The sequence below is a fragment of the Pseudophryne corroboree genome, chromosome 5 (genome assembly GCF_028390025.1).
Source record: "Pseudophryne corroboree isolate aPseCor3 chromosome 5, aPseCor3.hap2, whole genome shotgun sequence".
Taxonomy (NCBI): domain Eukaryota; kingdom Metazoa; phylum Chordata; class Amphibia; order Anura; family Myobatrachidae; genus Pseudophryne; species Pseudophryne corroboree.
In genome coordinates, this window is record NC_086448.1 from 678849945 (window position 1) to 678868335 (window position 18391).

Below are 18391 nucleotides of genomic sequence, written 5' to 3' on the forward strand. Positions count from 1 at the left end.
TTCAACGTCTACTTTCTTCAAACCGCCGGCTTCTGACTTCTGGCTCTGCGAGGGGGACGGCGGCGCGGCTCCGGGAACGGACGACAAGGTCAGGACCTGTGTTCGATACCTCTGGAGCTAATGGTGTCCAGTAGCCTAAGAAGCGCAACCTAGCCGCAGTTAGTAGGTTTGCTTCTCTCCCCTCAGTACCACGTAGCAAAGAGTCTGTTGCCAGCAGAAGCTCTCTGAAAATAAAAAATCTAACTAAAATACTTTCTTATTAGCAAGCTCAGGAGAGCTCACTAAAATGCACCCAGCTCTGTCCGGGCACAGATTCTAACTGAGGTCTGGAGGAGGGGCATAGAGGGAGGAGCCAGTGCACACCAGTAGTACTAAATCTTTCTTAGAGTGCCCAGTCTCCTGCAGAGCCCGTCTATTCCCCATGGTCCTTACGGAGTCCCCAGCATCCACTAGGACGTTAGAGAAATACATAGACCGATTGGAACACCCACGGTGTCACCAGGGTGTCTACAGCTATCGCCTGAGGGTCTCTTGACCTGGCGCAATACCTCTGTAGTTTCTTGTTGAGGCGGGATGCCATCATGTCCACCTGTGGCAGTTCCCACCGACTTGCAAGCTGTGCGAAGACTTCTTGATGAAGTCCCCACTCCCCCGGGTGGAGGTCGTGCCTGCTGAGGAAGTCTGCTTCCCAGTTGTCTACCCCCGGGATGAACACTGCTGACAGTGCGCTTACACGATTCTCCGCCCAGCGAAGAATTCTGGTGGCTTCCGCCATCGCCACCCTGCTCCTTGTGCCGCCTTGTAGGTTTACATGAGCCACAGCGGTGATGTTGTCTGACTGAATCAGAACTGGTTGACTGCGAAGCAGGGCCTCTGCTTGACGTAGGGCGTTGTAAAGGCCCTTAGTTCCAGGATGTTGATGTGAAGGCAAGTCTCCTGCAGCCACCACAGGAGAGACACCTTGGCCCTGGGGGATAGGGTGATTAACCGATGCATCTGAAGATGTGATCTGGACCATTTGTCCAGCAAGTCCCATTGAAAGGTCCTCACATGGAACCTGCCAAACGGAATGGCCTCGTACGATGCCACCATCTTTCCCAGGACTCGAGTGCAGTGATGCACTGACACCTGTTTTGGTTTTAATAGGTCCCTGACCAGTGTCATGAGTTCCTGAACCTTCTCTATCGGGAGATAAACCCTTTTCTGGCCTGTGTCCAGAATCATGCCCAGGAAAGGCAGACGAGTCGTAGGAACCAACTGCGACTTTGGAATATTCAGAATCCAGCCGTGTTGCCGTAACACTTCCAGAGAACGTGCTACGCTGATCAGCAACTGCTCTCTTGACCTCGCTTTTATGAGGAGATCGTCCAAGTATGGGATAATTGTGACCCCTTGCTTCCGCAGGAGTACCATCATTTCCGCCATTACCTTGTTAAATATTCTCGGAGTCGTGGAGAGACCAAACGGCAACGTCTGAAATTGGGAATGACAAACCTGTACCACAAATCTGAGGTACGCCTGATGAGGTGGATAAATGGGGACATGAAGGTATGCATCCTTTATGTCCAGAGACACCATAAAATCCCCCCCTTCCGGGCTTGCAATGACCGCTCTCAGCGATTCCATCTTGAACCGGAACCTTTTTAGGTACACGTTCAGGGGTTTTAAATTCAATATGGGTCTGACCGAACCGTCCGGTTTCGGTACCACAAACATTGTCGAATAATAACCCTTTCCTTGTTGAAGGAGGGGAACCTTGACCACCACCTGTTGAAGATACAATTTGTGAATTGCAGTTAACACTATTTCCCTCTCTAAGGGGGAAGCTGGCAGGGCCGACTTGAGGTATCGGTGAGGGGGCATCACTTCGAATTCCAGCTTGTATCCCTGAGACACAACATCTATTGCCCAGGGATCAAACTGTGAGTGAACCCACTTGTGGCTGAAATTTCGGAGACGCGCCCCCACCGGGCCTAGCTTCGCCTGTGGAGCCCCAGCGTCATGCGGTGGATTTAGTGGAAGCCGGGGAGGACGTCTGTTCCTGGGAACTAGCTGACTTTCTTGTTTTTCTGTTATCGGTGAGTAAAATCTTATTTTCTCTAACGTCCTAAGTGGATGCTGGGGACTCCGTCAGGACCATGGGGATTATACCAAAGCTCCCAAACGGGCGGGAGAGTGCGGATGACTCTGCAGCACCGAATGAGAGAACTCCAGGTCCTCCTCAGCCAGGGTATCAAATTTGTAGAATTTAGCAAACGTGTTTGCCCCTGACCAAGTAGCTGCTCGGCAAAGTTGTAAAGCCGAGACCCCTCGGGCAGCCGCCCAAGATGAGCCCACTTTCCTTGTGGAATGGGCTTTTACAGATTTTGGCTGTGGCAGGCCTGCCACAGAATGTGCAAGCTGAATTGTACTACAAATCCAACGCGCAATAGTCTGCTTAGAAGCAGGAGCACCCAGCTTGTTGGATGCATACAGGATAAACAGCGAGTCAGATTTCCTGACTCCAGCCGTCCTGGAAACATATATTTTCAGGGCCCTGACTACGTCCAGCAACTTGGAGTCCTCCAAGTCCCTAGTAGCCGCAGGCACCACAATAGGTTGGTTTAGGTGAAACGCTGAAACCACCTTAGGAAGAAATTGAGGACGAGTCCTCAATTCCGCCCTATCCGAATGAAATATCAGGTAAGGGCTTTTATAGGATAAAGCCGCCAATTCAGATACTCGCCTGGCAGAAGCCAGGGCCAACAACATTACCACTTTCCATGTGAGATATTTTAATTCCACCGTGGCAAGTGGCTCAAACCAATGTGATTTTAGGAATCCCAAAACTACATTGAGATCCCAAGGTGCCACTGGGGGCACAAAGGGAGGCTGTATATGCAGTACCCCTTTTACAAAAGTCTGAACTTCAGGAAATGAAGCCAATTCTCTCTGAAAGAAAATCGACAAGGCCGAAATTTGAACCTTAATGGACCCTAACTTTAGGCCCATGGACAGTCCTGTTTGCAGGAAATGTAGGAAACGACCTAGTTGAAATTCCTCTGTCGGGGCCTTCTTGGTCTCGCACCACGCAACATATTTTCGCCAAATACGGTGATAATGCTGTGCGGTTACATCCTTCCTAGCTTTAATCAGGGTAGGAATAACTTCATCTGGAATGCCTTTTTCCTTCAGAATCCGGCGTTCAACCGCCATGCCGTCAAACGCAGCCGCGGTAAGTCTTGGAACAGACAGGGTCCCTGCTGAAGCAGGTCCCTTCTTAGCGGCAGAGGCCACGGGTCCTCTGTGAGCATCTCTTGAAGTTCCGGGTACCAAGTCCTTCTTGGCCAATCCGGAGCCACTAGTATAGTTCTTACTCCTCTCCGTCTTATAATTCTCAGTACCTTGGGTAAGAGAGGCAGAGGAGGGAACACATACACCGACTGGAACACCCAAGGTGTTACCAGAGCGTCCACAGCTATTGCCTGCGGGTCTCTTGACCTGGCGCAATACCGGTCTAGTTTCTTGTTGAGGCGTGACGCCATCATGTCCACCTTTGGTTTTTCCCAACGGTTCACAATCATGAGGAAGACTTCCGGATGAAGTCCCCACTCTCCCGGGTGTAGGTCGTGTCTGCTGAGGAAGTCTGCTTCCCAGTTGTCCACTCCCGGAATGAACACTGCTGACAGTGCTATCACATGATTTTCCGCCCATTGCAGAATCCTTGCAGCTTCTGTCATTGCCCTCCTGCTTCTTGTGCCGCCCTGCCTGTTTATGTGGGCGACTGCTGTGATGTTGTCCGACTGGATCAACACCGGCTGACCCTGAAGCAGAGGCTTTGCTAGGCTTAGAGCATTGTAAATTGCCCTTAGTTCCAGTATATTTATGTGAAGTGAAGTCTCCAGGCTTGACCACACTCCCTGGAAGTTTCTTCCTTGTGTGACTGCTCCCCAGCCTCTCAGGCTGGCATCCGTGGTCACCAGGATCCAGTCCTGAATGCCGAATCTGCGGCCCTCTAGGAGATGAGCACTTTGCAGCCACCACAGAAGAGATACCCTTGTCCTTGGAGACAGGGTTATTTTCTGATGCATCTGAAGATGCGATCCGGACCATTTGTCCAGCAGATCCCACTGAAAAATTCTTGCGTGGAATCTGCCGAATGGAATCGCTTCGTAAGAAGCCACCATTTTTCCCAGGACCCTTGTGCATTGATGCACTGACACCTTTCCTGGTTTTAGGAGGTTCCTGACTAGCTCGGATAACTCCCTGGCTTTCTCCTCCGGGAGAAACACCTTTTTCTGGACTGTGTCCAGAATCATCCCTAGGAACAGCAGACGTGTCGTCGGAATCAGCTGCGATTTTGGAATATTTAAAATCCACCCGTGCTGTTGTAGTACTTCTTGAGATAGTGCTACTCCGACTTTTAACTGTTCTCTGGACCTTGCCCTTATTAGGAGATCGTCCAAGTAAGGGATAATTAATACGCCTTTACTTCGAAGAAGAATCATCATTTCGGCCATTACCTTGGTAAAGACCCGGGGTGCCGTGGACAATCCAAACGGCAGCGTCTGAAACTGATAATGACAGTTCTGTATTACGAACCTGAGATACCCTTGGTGAGAAGGGCAAATCGGGACATGGAGATAGGCATCCTTGATGTCCAGAGATACCATATAGTCCCCTTCTTCCAGGTTCGCTATCACTGCTCTGAGTGATTCCATCTTGAATTTGAACCTTTTGATATAAGTGTTCAAAGATTTTAGATTTAAAATCGGTCTCACCGAACCGTCTGGTTTCGGTACCACAAACAGTGTGGAGTAATATCCCTTCCCTTGTTGTAGGAGGGGTACTTTTATTATCACCTGTTGGGAGTACAGCTTGTGAATGGCTCCCAATACCGCCTCCCTGTCGGAGGGAGCTATTGGTAAAGCAGACTTCAGGAACCGGCGAGGGGGAGACGTCTCGAATTCCAATTTGTACCCCTGAGATACTACTTGCAGGATCCAGGGGTTCACTTGCGAGTGAGCCCACTGCGCGCTGAAATTTCTGAGACGACCTCCCACCGTACCGGAGTCTGCTTGTAAGGACCCAGCGTCATGCTGAGGACTTGGCAGAACCGGAAGAGGGCTTCTGTTCTTGGGAAGAAGCTGTCTGCTGCAGTCTTTTTCCCCTTCCTCTACCCCGGGGCAGATATGACTGTCCTTTTGTCCGCTTGCCTTTATGGGAACGAAAGGACTGATGCTGAAAAGACGGTGTCTTTTTCTGTTGAGAGGTGACTTGAGGTAAAAATGTGGATTTCCCAGCCGTTGCCGTGGTTACCAGGTCTGATAGACCGACCCCAAATAACTCCTCCCCTTTATACGGCAATACCTCCATGTGCCGTTTTGAATCCGCATCACCTGACCACTGTCGCGTCCATAACCCTCTTCTGGCAGAAATGGACAGCGCACTTACTCTTGATGCCAGAGTGCAAATATCTCTCTGTGCATCTCGCATATATAAAAATGCATCTTCTTAATTGCTCAATAGTCAATAAAATACTGTCCCTATCCAGGGTATCAATATTCTCAGTCAGGGAGTCCGACCACGCCACCCCAGCACTGCACATCCAGGCTGAGGCGATTGCTGGTCGCAGTATAACACCAGTATGTGTGTATATACTTTTAAGGATATTTTCCAGCCTCCTATCTGCTGGCTCCTTAAGGGCGGCCGTTTCTGGAGACGGTAACGCCACTTGTTTTGATAAGCGTGTGAGCGCCTTATCTACCCTAGGGGGTGTTTCCCAACGAGCCCTAACCTCTGGTGGGAAGGGATATAGTGCCAATAATTTTTTAGAAATTAGCAGTTTTTTGTCGGGGGTAACCCACGCTTCATCACACACTTCATTCAATTCATCTGATTCAGGAAAAACTACGGGTAGTTTTTTCACACCCCACATAATACCCCTTTTCGTGGTACTTGCAGTATCAGAGATGTGCAAAACCTCCTTCATTGCCGTGATCATGTAACGTGTGGCCCTACTGGAAAATACGTTTGTTTCTTCACAGTCGACACTGGAGTCAGTGTCTGTGTCTGAGCTGCCGGCTGTCTCATGTCGTCAACAGTTTTCTGTAACGTGCCGACACTGTCACGTAATTCCTTAATTACGGCCATCCATTCAGGTGTCGACTCCCTAGGGGGTGACATCACCATTATAGGCAATTGCTCCGCCTCCACATCATTTTCCTCCTCATACATGTCGACACACACGTACCGACACCCAGCACACACACAGGGAATGCTCTGATAGAGGACAGGACCCCACTTAGCCCCTTGGGGAGACAGAGGGAGAGTTTGCCAGCACACACCAGAGCGCTATATATGTATAGGGACAACCTTACAATAAGTGTCTATCCCTTATAGCTGCTTATATCTGTTATTTTGCCAAATAAGTGCCCCCCTCTCTTTTTTACCCTGTTTCTGTAGTGCAGGATGCAGGGGAGATTCTGGGAGCCTTCCTACCAGCGGAGCTGTGTGGGAAAAATGGCGCTGTGTGCTGAGGAGATAGGCCACGCCCCCTTCTCGGCGGGCTCTTCTCCCGCTTTTTTCTGGAAAACTGGCAGGGGTTAAATACATCCATATAGCCCAGGAGCTATATGTGATGTATTTTTTGCCAAATAAGGTAAATTCATTGCTTCCCAGGGCGCCCCCCCCCAGCGCCCTGCACCCTCAGTGACCGAAGTGTGAAGTGTGCTGAGAGCAATGGCGCACAGCTGCAGTGCTGTGCGCTACCTTATGAAGACAGGAAAGTCTTCTGCCGCCGATTTATGGACCTCTTCTTGCTTCAGCATCTGTAAGGGGGCCGGCGGCGCGGCTCCGGGACCCATCCATGGCTGGGCCTGTGATCGTCCCTCTGGAGCTAATGTCCAGTAGCCAAGAAGCCCAATCCACTCTGCACGCAGGTGAGTTCGCTTCTTCTCCCCTTAGTCCCACGCTGCAGTGAGCCTGTTGCCAGCAGGACTCACTGAAAATAAAAAAAAAACCTAAGTATACTTTTACTTCTAAGCAGCTCAGGAGAGCCACCTAGATTGCACCCTTCTCGGCCGGGCACAAAAATCTAACTGAGGCTTGGAGGAGGGTCATAGGGGGAGGAGCCAGTGCACACCACCTAGGTCCAAAAGCTTTTACTTTTTGTGCCCTGTCTCCTGCGGAGCCGCTATTCCCCATGGTCCTGACGGAGTCCCCAGCATCCACTTAGGACGTTAGAGAAATTAGGAATGATGATTTATACGGTCTAATAATAAACGGACCATGGGGCATATGTATCAAAGCTTGGAGAGAGAGAAGGTGGAGAAAGATAAAGCACCAACCGATCAGTTCCTAACAGTAATTTCACACACAGCCTATAAACTGACAGGAACTGATAGCCTGGTAATTTATCTCTCTCCACTTCACCTTTGGTGATTGGCGTGCAATCGGCGCCAGATTCAAAGAGCGGTTTCTTCTTTTGATTAGCAGACAGTCCACAGGAATGGCTGGCGGCCTGACAACTTTAAACTGCACTGCAGCTGGGGCCCGATGCTCCCTGCTCCTCCTTCATCCCACTCCCAGCACAGGCAGTAGTGTGTCTCAGGGGAATGAGAGGAGCAGGCGGTGAGATGGGGGGAGTGAGAGGTGCAGGGGGTGAGAAGAAGCAGAGGCTGAAGGAGTAGCAGGGAGTGAGAGGTGTAGGGATAAGTAAAGGACAGAGAGATTCAGGTGATCACACACAAATGAGAGTACAGTATATAGGGAGTAAGAGGGCTACCCAGGATGAAGATTTGGACACATGAGGAGAGTGACAGACAAAGAAAACATAAGAAAGCAGAGGGGACACATGGAAGACACGAGAGGTAAGCAAATGGAGGGGGGGGGGGGCAATGCTGTGGGCATTGTGTGTGTAAGCGGCACTGCTACTGTGGGCATTGTGTGTAAAGCACACTAGTATGTGGGGTAATGTGAATAAGATTGTGCTGCTGTGAGGCCTAATTTGAATTGGGGGTACTATTGTGTGGCCACGCCCCTTCCTTGTTAGTCCACTCCCCTTTTTGCGGTGTATGCCTTTGGCGCATGCTGAGGGGGAGGGGTCGCGGGAGAGATGAGTTCTCCCACCTCTCCAGGACCACTTTAAGCACTGATGAAAACATTACTGTAATTTTATTATGGCTAAATATATATACAGGTTGAGTATCCCATATCCAAATATTCCGAAATACGGAATATTCCGAAATACGGACTTTTTTGAGTGAGAGTGAGATAGTAAAACCTTTGTTTTTTGATGGCTCAATGTACACAAACTTTGTTTAATACACAGTTATTAATAATATTGTATTAAATGACCTTCAGGCTATGTGTATAAGGTGTATATGAAACATAAATGAATTGTGTGAATGTACACACACTTTGTTTAATGCACAAAGTTATAAAAAATATTGGCTAAAATTACCTTCAGGCTGTGTGTATAAGGTGTATATGAAACATAAATGCATTCTGTGCTTATGTTTAGGTCTCATCACCATGATATCTCATTATGGTATGCAATTATTCCAAAATACGGAAAAATCCGATATCCAAAATACCTCTGGTCCCAAGCATTTTGGATAAGGGATACTCAACCTGTATTAAGGAGTAATTAAACTTTCTGCATAAAAACTTCAAAAACTTAGAATTCTATGGGGCTTGCTGTACTGCAGGACCACAGCAGATACCTCCAATATCTGCTGCAGACTTTTTAAATACATACGGAGATACAAATGTATTGAGGTAAACAACCAAAAATTCAATTTTTTGGAGGTTTTACTGCATTTTATGCTTTTATTCATACTGCCCTGATGGAGGTAATTAAAATACATTAATTGAATTATTACATGATGTTGAGGCTAATTAATAATAGAGATGATGTAGACAATTATTTTAAAGGTGTTAACTATATTAATTAAATTGAATGGGGTTGTTCTGATGAAGCTGAAGTAGTTATTTTTTGTGGATGGGTTCATTATAGATTAGGGAATCATACTGTAAGGCAATCAAAAATACTGATGCTATCTTTATTATATGGCGGTCACTGTGATGTGCTCTGTATTATATGGCGGTCACCACAATGATCCATGTATTGTAAGGTGGTTACTGATGATATCTGTATTGTCTTGCTGTCACTGGAATGCTCTGTCTATTATATGGCGGCCACTATGATGTTTTCTGCATTACATGGCTGTCATATGGGTACATACATATATATATAAGTAACACATACTGGGCGGAGGGGAACATTCAGCTGAATCTTTGCCGTGGGTGACAGAAAGCCTGGCTTTACCACCAGTGTTCGCAAAAACGCGATATAGCGCTTTTTTACCCGGTATTGATGTTCAGGGACTCACTTTTCCAACATGTGTGAGTCCTCTGGGACGCGCTCCGCTGCAGCCAATCCCTAGCCTGGCAGATTGATTGGCGTGGCGGCCCGGCGGCAGGCTTTAAAAACAGGAGGTGGAGCCTTGCCAGTCAGGACATGACAGCGCAGCGTGGTAGCGATCCTCTGTGACATTGGGTAACCCGCGGCTGGGGAGGGGGTTTGGCTTCTGAGTGCTGCCAGTGGTCCGTGGCAGGGGAGAGGGGGGTCGGGTGCACGGTAAGAGCTCGTTATAAGTGGCGTGGGGAGAGGGGGGCTGTCTGTTCCCGCGGTGGGGGCTGGTTCAGGGACGGCATTACAATGAGTCTCACTGACTCATTAAATGCCGCGACCAGCGCTGCGCCTGTTCGCCCGCCCACCGCCAGTGTCCCAGAGCCTGTGTATGAAGACGGCCACTGCACAGCCAGTCACTCGGGTCCTGTCTCCCGGCCAGTAAAAGGTCCGCTCTCTTTCTCCTCCCACTCAAATGCTGCCTGTGTCTTACTGTACCTATTTTACTAATCTAAACTCCCCCTCTATTGCTGCGGACACGGACACCGGGCTGGAAGGGGAGGACTGGGGTCGCTCTCACAGCCCTTGCCTACTTCTATTACACCCCTGTCCTAACCGTCCCCGGCGCCAAAAGTCCGTCGGAGGAATGTGCAGAGGCACTGGCAGCCGTGTCCATGCACAGTAGCAGCCCTAGATTATATACACCACTGACAAGCAATGCTACAGTAGTACAAGCCCCTCTCTCAATCACTCCCTTTCCTCTGCCTCCATTTATCCCCTCTCTCTCGGTCTTTCCCCCCCTCTTTCCATCTCCCCCCTTTCTCTGTCCAATCTCCCCCCTCCCCTTTCTCTCTCGCTCTCAGTCTCGTTCCCTCTCCCTCTCTCGTTCCCTCTCTCTCTGTCCGCCTCGTTCTCTCTCTCTCTCTCTCTGGCCGTCTCCTCGTTCTCTCTCTCTCTGTCCGTCTCCTCGTTCTCTCTCTCTCTCTCTCTGTCCGTCTCCTCGTTCTCTCTCTCTCTGTCCGTCTCCTTGTTCTCTCTCTCTCTGTCCGTCTCCTTGTTCTCTCTCTCTCTCTCTCTGTCCGTCTCCTCGTTCTCTCTCTCTCTCTGTCCGTCTCCTCGTTCTCTCTCTGTCCGTCTCCTCATTCTCTCTCTCTCTCTCTCTCTGTCCGTCTCCTCGTTCTCTCTCTCTCTCTCTCTGTCCGTCTCCTCGTTCTCTCTCTCTCTGTCCGTCTCCTTGTTCTCTCTCTCTCTGTCCGTCTCCTTGTTCTCTCTCTCTCTCTCTCTGTCCGTCTCCTCGTTCTCTCTCTCTCTCTGTCCGTCTCCTCGTTCTCTCTCTGTCCGTCTCCTCGTTCTCTCTCTGTCCGTCTCCTCGTTCTCTCTCTCTCTCTCTCTCTGTCCGTCTCCTCGTTCTCTCTCTCTCTCTCTGTCCGTCTCCTCGTTCTCTCTCTGTCCGTCTCCTCGTTCTCTCTCTCTCTCTCTCTGTCCATCTCCTCATTCTCTCTCTCTCTGTCCGTCTCCTCGTTCTCTCTCTCTCTCTCTCTCTCTCTCTCTGTCCGTCTCCTCGTTCTCTCTCTCTCTCTCTGTCCGTCTCCTCGTTCTCTCTCTCTGTCCGTCTCCTCGTTCTCTCTCTCTCTCTGTCCGTCTCCTCGTTCTCTCTCTCTCTCTCTCTCTCTGTCCGTCTCCTCGTTCTCTCTCTCTCTCTGTCCGTCTCCTCGTTCTCTCTCTCTCTGTCCGTCTCCTTGTTCTCTCTCTCTGTCCGTCTCCTCGTTCTCTCTCTCTCTCTCTCTCTGTCCGTCTCCTCGTTCTCTCTCTCTCTCTGTCCGTCTCCTCGTTCTCTCTCTGTCCGTCTCCTCGTTCTCTCTCTCTCTCTCTCTGTCCGTCTCCTCGTTCTCTCTCTCTCTCTCTGTCCGTCTCCTCGTTCTCTCTCTCTCTCTCTGTCCGTCTCCTCGTTCTCTCTCTCTCTCTCTGTCCGTCTCCTCGTTCTCTCTCTCTCTCTCTGTCCGTCTCCTCGTTCTCTCTCTCTCTCTCTGTCCGTCTCCTCGTTCTCGCTCTCTGTCCGGCTCCTCGTTCTCTCTCTCTCTCTGTCCGTCTCCTCGTTCTCTCTCTCTCTCTCTCTGTCCGTCTCCTCGTTCTCTCTCTCTCTCTGTCCATCTCCTCATTCTCTCTCTCTCTCTCTCTCTCTGTCCGTCTCCTCGTTCTCTCTCTCTCTCTGTCCGTCTCCTCGTTCTCTCTCTCTCTCTGTCCGTCTCCTCGTTCTCTCTCTGTCCGTCTCCTCGTTCTCTCTCTGTCCGTCTCCTCGTTCTCTCTCTGTCCGTCTCCTCGTTCTCTCTCTCTCTCTCTGTCCGTCTCCTCGTTCTCTCTCTCTCTCTCTCTGTCCGTCTCCTCGTTCTCTCTCTCTCTCTGTCCGTCTCCTCGTTCTCTCTCTCTCTGTCCGTCTCCTCGTTCTCTCTCTCTCTCTGTCCGTCTCCTCGTTCTCTCTCGTTCTCTCTGTCCGTCTCCTCGTTCTCTCTCTCTGTCCGTCTCCTCGTTCTCTCTCTCTGTCTGTCACCTCGTTCTCTCTCTCTGTCCGTCTCCTCGTTCTCTCTCTGTCCGTCTCCTCGTTCTCTCTCTGTCCGTCTCCTCGTTCTCTCTCTCTCTCTCTCTGTCCATCTCGTCATTCTCTCTCTCTCTCTCTCTGTCCGTCTCCTCGTTCTCTCTCTGTCCGTCTCCTCGTTCTCTCTCTGTCCGTCTCCTCGTTCTCTCTCTCTCTCTCTCTGTCCATCTCGTCATTCTCTCTCTCTCTCTCTCTGTCCATCTCGTCATTCTCTCTCTCTCTCTCTCTGTCCGTCTCCTCGTTCTCTCTCTCTCTCTGTCCGTCTCCTCGTTCTCTCTCTCTCTCTGTCCGTCTCCTCGTTCTCTCTCTCTCTCTGTCCGTCTCCTCGTTCTCTCTCTCTCTCTGTCCGTCTCCTCGTTCTCTCTCTCTGTCCGTCTCCTCGTTCTCTCTCTCTGTCCGTCTCCTCGTTCTCTCTCTCTCTCTGTCCGTCTCCTCGTTCTCTCTCTCTCTCTGTCCGTCTCCTCGTTCTCTCTCTCTCTCTCTCTGTCCGTCTCCTCGTTCTCTCTCTCTCTCTCTCTCTCTGTCCGTCTCCTCGTTCTCTCTCTCTCTCTCTCTCTGTCCGTCTCCTCGTTCTCTCTCTCTCTCTCTCTGTCCGTCTCCTCGTTCTCTCTCTCTCTCTCTGTCCGTCTCCTCGTTCTCTCTCTCTCTCTGTCCGTCTCCTCGTTCTCTCTCTCTGTCCGTCTCCTCGTTCTCTCTCTCTGTCCGTCTCCTCGTTCTCTCTCTCTGTCCGTCCATCTCCTCGTTCTCTCTCTCTCTCTCTGTCCGTCTCCTCGTTCTCTCTCTCTCTGTCCGTCTCCTTGTTCTCTCTCTCTGTCCGTCTCCTCGTTCTCTCTCTCTCTCTCTCTGTCCGTCTCCTCGTTCTCTCTCTCTCTCTGTCCATCTCCTCATTCTCTCTCTCTCTGTCCGTCTCCTCGTTCTCTCTCTCTCTCTGTCCGTCTCCTCATTCTCTCTCTCTCTGTCCGTCTCCTCGTTCTCTCTCTCTCTCTGTCCGTCTCCTCGTTCTCTCTCTCTCTGTCCGTCTCCTCGTTCTCTCTCTGTCCGTCTCCTCGTTCTCTCTCTGTCCGTCTCCTCGTTCTCTCTCTCTCTCTGTCCGTCTCCTCGTTCTCTCTCTCTCTCTGTCCGTCTCCTCGTTCTCTCTCTCTCTCTGTCCGTCTCCTCGTTCTCTCTCTCGCTCTCTGTCCGTCTCCTCGTTCTCTCTCTCGCTCTCTGTCCGTCTCCTCGTTCTCTCTCTCGCTCTCTGTCCGTCTCCTCGTTCTCTCTCTCGCTCTCTGTCCGTCTCCTCGTTCTCTCTCTCTCTGTCCGTCTCCTCGTTCTCTCTCTCTCTGTCCGTCTCCTCGTTCTCTCTCTCTCTGTCCGTCTCCTCGTTCTCTCTCTCTCTGTCCGTCTCCTCGTTCTCTCTCTCTCTGTCCGTCTCCTCGTTCTCTCTCTCTCTGTCCGTCTCCTCGTTCTCTCTCTCTCTGTCCGTCTCCTCGTTCTCTCTCTCTCTGTCCGTCTCCTCGTTCTCTCTCTCTGTCCGTCTCCTCGTTCTCTCTCTCTGTCCGTCTCCTCGTTCTCTCTCTCTGTCCGTCTCCTCGTTCTCTCTCTGTCCGTCTCCTCGTTCTCTCTCTCTCTCTCTCTGTCCGTCTCCTCGTTCCCTCTCTCTCTCTGTCCGTCTCCTCGTTCTCTCCCTCTCTCTCTCTCTCTGTCCGTCTCCTCGTTCCCTCTCTCTCCCCACCTCTCTGTCTGTCCCGCCCCCTCTCTCTGTCCGTCTCTCTCTTCCCCTCTGTCAACCCGCTCTCAGTCAGTTTCTCTCTTCCCCCTACACCCACCTCACTCTCTTCCCACTACACCCAGTGATCACAAAATATGCGCTATAGCGCGTTTTACGCACTACAAGCAGAGAGGTCTCTAAGTGACCAGTGCGTCTCTGCTAATAATACTGTTTCAGTGCCTCTCTTGCCATCAAATCACCACCGGTAGCTTCTCCCCATTCAATCGCGCTGCCCGCAGCTTCTCCCCGTCCAAAGTGTATAACGTGCTCTGCCTGGCTCAGTGTGTGTATAGGTGGTTCTACCTGGCGCAATGTATATAACGTGCTCTGCCTGGCGCAATGTATATAACGTGCTCTGCCTGGCGCAATGTGTATAACGTGCTCTGCCTGGCGCAATGTGTATAACGTCCTCTGCCTGGCGCAATGTGTATAACGTGCTCTGCCTGGCGCAATGTGTGTATAGCTGGTTCTACCTGGCGCAAAATGTATAATGTGCTCTGCCTGGCACAATGTGTATAACGTGCTCTGCCTGGCACAATGTGTATAGGTGGTTCTGTGCAATGTGTATAATGTGCTCTACCTGGTGCAATGTGTATAATGTGCTCTGCCTGGCGCAAAGTGTATAACGTGCTCTGCCTGGCACAAAGTGTATAACGTGCTCTGCCTGGCGCAATTTGTATAACGTGCTCTGCCTGGCGCAATTTGTATAACGTGCTCTGCCTGGCGCAATTTGTATAACGTGCTCTGCCTGGCGCAATTTGTATAACGTGCTCTGCCTGGCGCAATTTGTATAACGTGCTCTGCCTGGCGCAAAGTGTATAACGTGCTCTGCCTGGCACAAAGTGTATAACGTGCTCTGCCTGGCGCAATTTGTATAACGTGCTCTGCCTGGCGCAATTTGTATAACGTGCTCTGCCTGGCGCAATTTGTATAACGTGCTCTGCCTGGCGCAATGTGTATAACGTGCTCTGCCTGGCGCAATGTGTATAGGTGGTTCTGCTTGGTGCAATGTGTATAATGTGCTCTACCTGGTGCAGTGTGTATAGGAGGTACTACCTGGTGCAACGTGCTCTGCCTGGCGCAATGTATATAACGTGCTCTGCCTGGCGCAATGTGTATAACGTGCTCTGCTTGGCTCAGTTTGTATAGCTGGTTCTACCTGGCGCAAAATGTATAATGTGCTCTGCCTGGCACAATGTGTATAACGTGCTCTGCCTGGCACAATGTGTATAGGTGGTTCTGCTTGGTGCAATGTGTATAATGTGCTCTACCTGGTGCAATATGTATAATGTGCTCTGCCTGGCGCAAAGTGTATAATGTGCTCTGCCTGGCGCAAAGTGTATAACGTGCTCTGCCTGGCGCAAAGTGTATAACGTGCTCTGCCTGGCGCAAAGTGTATAACGTGCTCTGCCTGGCGCAAAGTGTATAACGTGCTCTGCCTGGCGCAAAGTGTATAACGTGCTCTGCCTGGCGCAAAGTGTATAACGTGCTCTGCCTGGCGCAAAGTGTATAACGTGCTCTGCCTGGCGCAAAGTGTATAACGTGCTCTGCCTGGCGCAAAGTGTATAACGTGCTCTGCCTGGCGCAAAGTGTATAACGTGCTCTGCCTGGCGCAAAGTGTATAACGTGCTCTGCCTGGCGCAAAGTGTATAACGTGCTCTGCCTGGCGCAATGTGTATAGGTGGTTCTGCTTGGTGCAATGTGTATAATGTGCTCTACCTGGTGCAGTGTGTATAGGAGGTACTACCTGGTGCAATGTGTATAAGCGGCACTACTGTGTGGTGTAATGTGAATTGGCACTATTATGTGGCCAAGCCCCTTCCCCACAAAGCCAGACCCCCAAGTTTTTGGTGCGCGCCTTTGGCGCGCACTATCCGTGCTTTGGAGTATGGGAGGGGGAGCACCAATTCACTTTCTGCCAAAAGGGCACCAAAATGTCTAGTTACAGCTCTGGTGCAGGATGTCCTGTATGCTACACAGCCCAGCAGCATCGTCATCCCATCCTCCCCCTTGCAACACTTTTGTTGTGTCCAAATCAAGTCCGTGTTTTTATATTTAAATCATTAATAAGAACCTTCATTCCGATGGGACCCAGAAAAGGACAGTTAGGACCCCAATTTTTAAAAGTGAGGGGTCCCTGGGACCCACTTTTTTTTCGGTTCAGCGCGATCACTGACCACTGCCTGTAACATTCTAAACTATTAACACCAGTTACTTCAGATGAAAGTGGGGGGATTCTATTAGAAGAATTATTAGTCATGCAGATAAAAGGGGAGAATTGGGAATAGGTAAACTGAGCGGAACAATGCACTCCTCATTTTGTAAATATTGGCAAATACTGTAATACTAGAAATAGGTGTAAAAATTGTCTTACTGGATATCCATTTAATGGCTGGAAGTAGAGGTATTTATCGGTGATGCACACATGACCAGGATTGGAGACCAGCGGTGTTACCATTTCTGCTTCACATTCCATGTTTGAGGTCTCAGACACGCTTTGAAAACTGAGGGATTTAAGAATTACATCACAATTCAAATGGAATAAACTGTTCATCCTATAAATCAAGTGAATGATACAACTCTGAAGTACCAAGATTTAGATTTCTTTTTAAATGATCCTTATCAATAATATACTTATATGTCTACTGTACACTGACTTATTTCTAAGGACATGTAATAGCTAGTTATGCCTATTCCCGATCTAGTTCAGAACATTACAGTGGCGCTGGAAATCAATTAGAATAAATTAGAGCTTTCAGTGAAGAAGAATATGCAACATAATAATGAAAGAGCCAAATCTACATGGATTACAAATTGAAGCAGAACAGTTTAAATCAACTTGTTTTTATTTTTATTAAATCAAAATATCAGCTTCTGGAAGTAGCGGTGGGGCAGAAGGCACAGTATGGGGCATCTAGCCCAAAATGTCAGATTACTCAGAGGAACGGGGGTTGTAGTGACGTGACAGTATATGCCAACAGGACCCATCACTATGTTACCTATTGTAAGGAAATGTTACACAGCACAATGTATTGCAGTACAACTACTAGGTGTAGTGGGAGGGGCAGTAGCTCAGTGTGGGACTATGCCAAAGAAGAAAATTTACAAATGTATGTTTTATTAAAAAAAAGAAAACATTCATAGAAATAAAGAGAAAATAAGAAAACAAAAAGCAAAATCAAAGGTCACGTCAAAAGAGAATTTCCCACCATTAGATGACGTTATTGACCTGTACATGTTCCTGTGTGGCATACACCAAATATACTGATTTATAGCTTATTTCTGTAATTTTCATCCATGTTTATAATTCAGACAGAGCTGATTTGGGTTTGGACACAATTATAATAAGATTTTACTCACCGGTAAATCTATTTCTCGTAGTCCGTAGTGGATGCTGGGGACTCCGTAAGGACCATGGGGAATAGCGGCTCCGCAGGAGACTGGGCACAGCTAAGAAAGAATTAGGACTACCTGGTGTGCACTGGCTCCTCCCACTATGACCCTCCTCCAGACTTCAGTAAGGATACTGTGCCCGGAAGAGCTGACACAATAAGGAAAGGATTTTGAATCCTGGGTAAGACTCATACCAGCCACACCAATCACACCGTATAACTCGTGATATTTTACCCAGTTAACAGTATGAACATAACAGAGCCTCTCAACAGATGGCTCAACAATAACCCTTTTAGTTAACAATAACTATATACAAGTATTGCAGACAGTCCGCACTTTGGACGGGCGCCCAGCATCCACTACGGACTACGAGAAATAGATTTACCGGTGAGTAAAATCTTATTTTCTCTAACGTCCTAGTGGATGCTGGGGACTCCGTAAGGACCATGGGGATTATACCAAAGCTCCCAAACGGGCGGGAGAGTGCGGATGACTCTGCAGCACCGAATGAGAGAACTCAAGGTCCTCCTCAGCCAGGGTATCAAATTTGTAGAATTTTGCAAACGTGTTTGCCCCTGACCAAGTAGCAGCTCGGCAAAGTTGTAAAGCCGAGACCCCTCGGGCAGCCGCCCAAGAAGAGCCCACTTTCCTCGTGGAATGGGCTTTTACAGATTTAGGCTGTGGCAGGCCAGCCACAGAATGCGCAAGCTGAATTGTGCTACAAATCCAGCGAGCAATAGTCTGCTTTGAAGCAGGAGCACCCATCTTGTTTGGTGCATACAGGATAAACAGCGAGTCAGTCTTCCTGACTCCAGCCGTCCTGGAAACATAAATTTTCAAGGCCCTGACTACGTCCAGTAACTTGGAGTCCTCCAAGTCCCTAGTAGCCGCAGGCACCACGATAGGTTGGTTCAAGTGAAAAGCTGATACTACCTTAGGAAGAAATTGGGGACGAGTCCTCACTTCTGCCCTATCCATATGGAAAATCAAATAGGGGCTTTTACATGACAAAGCCGCCAATTCTGACACCCACCTTGCCGAAGCCAAGGCCAAAAGCATGACCACTTTCCACGTGAGATATTTTAAATCCACGGTTTTGAGTGGCTCAAACCAATGTGACTTTAGGAAACCCAACACCACGTTGAGGTCCCACGGTGCCACTGGAGGCACAAAAGGAGGCTGAATATGCAGCACTCCCTTGACAAATGTCTGAACTTCAGGCAGTGAAGCCAGTTCTTTTTGGAAGAAAATCGACAGAGCC

At 49.5% G+C, this 18391-nt stretch overlaps 1 protein-coding gene across 1 annotated transcript in view; it reads right to left on the reverse strand.

Moving 5' to 3' along the window:
* Nucleotides 1-18391, reverse strand: part of NSMAF (neutral sphingomyelinase activation associated factor) — a 167109-nt gene that overhangs the window by 106223 nt on the left and 42495 nt on the right. Inside the window, exon 10 of the mRNA XM_063923767.1 lies at nucleotides 16112-16241. Within this exon, the coding sequence (XP_063779837.1) occupies nucleotides 16112-16241 (130 nt within the window). The remainder of the gene's footprint in view (nucleotides 1-16111; nucleotides 16242-18391) is intronic.